The sequence below is a fragment of the Penaeus japonicus genome, unplaced genomic scaffold (genome assembly GCF_977035675.1).
Source record: "Penaeus japonicus unplaced genomic scaffold, GWHDUDI00000001_assembly GWHDUDI00000030, whole genome shotgun sequence".
Taxonomy (NCBI): Eukaryota; Metazoa; Arthropoda; class Malacostraca; order Decapoda; family Penaeidae; genus Penaeus; species Penaeus japonicus.
Window position 1 is genome coordinate 31,272,335 of NW_028234432.1, and position 2,429 is coordinate 31,274,763.

The window sequence follows — 2,429 nt, forward strand, 5'->3', positions numbered from 1 at the left end:
TAGGTCCTATACTACAAACTTAGTCAATTGTGGCATTAATAGACACATAAGTATTTCGATACATTAAAAAGAATGGCTCTAGTTTTAAAATGAGTGAATGAAATAGAGTGGACAACGTTGAAGTATGTTGTGTGAATCTGCCTCGCTCTGAAATAACCCCCCAAACCTAGAGGGCAACGAATCTTCCCCGTCCACTGGGTAAGCTGGTTCTCTCACTTCAATCCATTTTTAAAAAGGGGGTGAGGCTAGAAATATGGTGCGTGGTGTGTGCGTGGTGGTGCGTGTATTTTGGTTTGGGGGTGTGGTTGGTGTGTGTGGGGGTGTGTGGATGTGTGTGTGTGTTGGGTGTTGTGGTGTTGTGTGTGTAGGTGTGTGTGTTGTGTTGTGTGGTGTGTGTGTGTGGGTGTGTGTATGTTGTGGGTGTGTTTTTGGTGGTGTGTGTGTGTGGTGTGTGTGTGTGTTGTTGGGTTGGGTGTGTGTGTGGTGTGTGTGTTGTGTGTTTGGGGGTTGTGGTGGGTGTGGGTGTGTGGGTGGGGTGTGTGGGGGTGGTGTGTGGTTGGGTGGGTGTGGATGTGGTGTGTGTGGGGTGTGTGTGGGTGTAGGTTGTGTGATGTTGTGTGGAGTGTGTGTGTGTGGGTGTGTTGTGTTTGTGTGTTTGTGTGTGTGGTGGTTGGGTAGTGTGTGTGTATTTGTGTGTTGTGTGTTTGTGTGGTGTGGGTTGTGTGTGTGGGGTGTGGGTGTGTGTGTGTGCGTTGGTGTGTGTGTGTGGGTGTGTGTGTTGTGGTGGTGTGTGTGTGGTGTTTGTTGTGTGTGTGTGTATTGTGTGTGTGTGTTGTGTGTGTATGGGTGTTGTGTGTGTGTGTGGGGTGTGTGTTGTGTTGTGTGTGGTGTGTGTGGTGTGTTGTGTTGTGTGGTGTTGTGTGTGTTGTGTGTTGGGGGGGGGGGGGGGGGGGGGGGGGGGGGGGGGGGGGGGTTGGTTGTGTGGGTGTGGATGTGTGTGTGTGTGTGTGTGTGTGTGTGTGTGTGTGTGTGTGTGTGTGTGTGTGTGTGTGTCTTTTGCTAATCAACGTGTACCGCCCGCCCGCTCGTCCTGAGCGGGGCCCCGGTAATCAGCCCAAGCTCGACCCACGGGAAAGACCAGCGTCAGCCAACGAAGCCGCCGCCGCCGCCGCGTGACCGTACCTGGGTTGAGAAAGCCATTGGAGGCGCGCCTCTTCTTGGAGGTGAGGGGCGGGGCGGCCGAGAGCTTGGAGGAGGACTCTGGCAGGCTCTTGCGTCGGGAGGAGAACATCTTGTGCGGGTGGATGATCACAAACTTGGAGTCCCCTGTTGTCCGCAGCATTGGTCACGTGGCTTAGCTGTCCGCTCGACCCAGCATGACACACACGGACACCTCTCGGAAATGCCTCGCCGGGTCTCCTGCGCCTCCTGGGTTCCTCGTTGGCTCGCCTCCTTCGCTACAGCAGGGATCGACAACTGAAACGGCGCTTCCTGGGCGGGACGGACTATCCCGCTCGTTTTGGCGCCGATGGGCGGTGCGACATTGTTCTTGAAATGCAATGGATTACACGACACACGCCGTTCTTAACAAGAAGCAGCAAGGAGTGTCCCTGCCCCCGTGCACACGCCACTCCTCCCGCGGTAGACGAGGACACCGCCTGTTCTGGACACCTGGCAGTGCACACCTGCCGCTGGCCAGGTCGCGGCACTATCGACTACGCGAGACGGCGAGAAGCGCCCTACTGACTGGCACGGCAGCTAACGGCCCACTGCAAGCGCTGCTCCACCTGCCCAGGAGGTCGAGGCACGGACGCACTTCCCCCTCTCCATGCCCCCCCTCCCCTCCCACCCCCTCCCCCGGGCCTCGCCTCAAGACGTCCTCCGGCGCCGCGTGCGTTATCACTCCCGTCGCCCGCGCGAAGAGCGAGGCCGGAAGTCTTGTGCTCCGGCCCGAACAATGGCGGTGACACTCAACATGGCCCTCCAACCAACGGCCCCGCCCCCAGTCTGCGGCCCCTCCCCCCCCCCCTACCCTTTCCTCAAGAAATTGCAATTCCATCCTAAATCCTGCGAGTCCTGCCCCCCCCCCCCCCGCAGCCCTTCCCTCGCCCGAAGGCGCGACGCCCGCCTTGCCCTGCTGACTCATGCACCCGCGCGAGGCTCATGCACGCCCGTCCGCGTAACAGTTGGCCGCCCGACGCACCTGGCAAGCGACCCCCACCCCCCACCCCCCACCCCCCACCCCCCCTCCTACCATGCTTTACCCTGAACAGGTTCAGCGTCGAACCCCGCCTCCCCCCACCCCCCACCCCCCGCTCCCCGATCCCTGACTTTAGCTACACAATCGCCAGAATTACGAGTCGCCAGCGATGCGGTACGAGCATCGAGCGTGTGTGTCTGTGTGTGTGTGTGTGTGTGTGTGTGTGTGT

General features: G+C 59.1%; 1 protein-coding gene across 1 annotated transcript in view; it reads right to left on the reverse strand.

Annotated features, from left to right (window-relative positions):
* The window catches only part of LOC122267762 (dystrobrevin beta), an 82,376-nt gene extending 80,556 nt beyond the window's left edge, over positions 1 to 1,820 (reverse strand). The window contains exon 1 of the mRNA XM_086554755.1: positions 1,183 to 1,820. Coding sequence (XP_086410881.1) covers positions 1,183 to 1,342 — 160 coding nt within the window. The 5' untranslated portion in view covers positions 1,343 to 1,820. The remainder of the gene's footprint in view (positions 1 to 1,182) is intronic.
* Between the last annotated feature and the right edge of the window lie 609 nt (positions 1,821 to 2,429).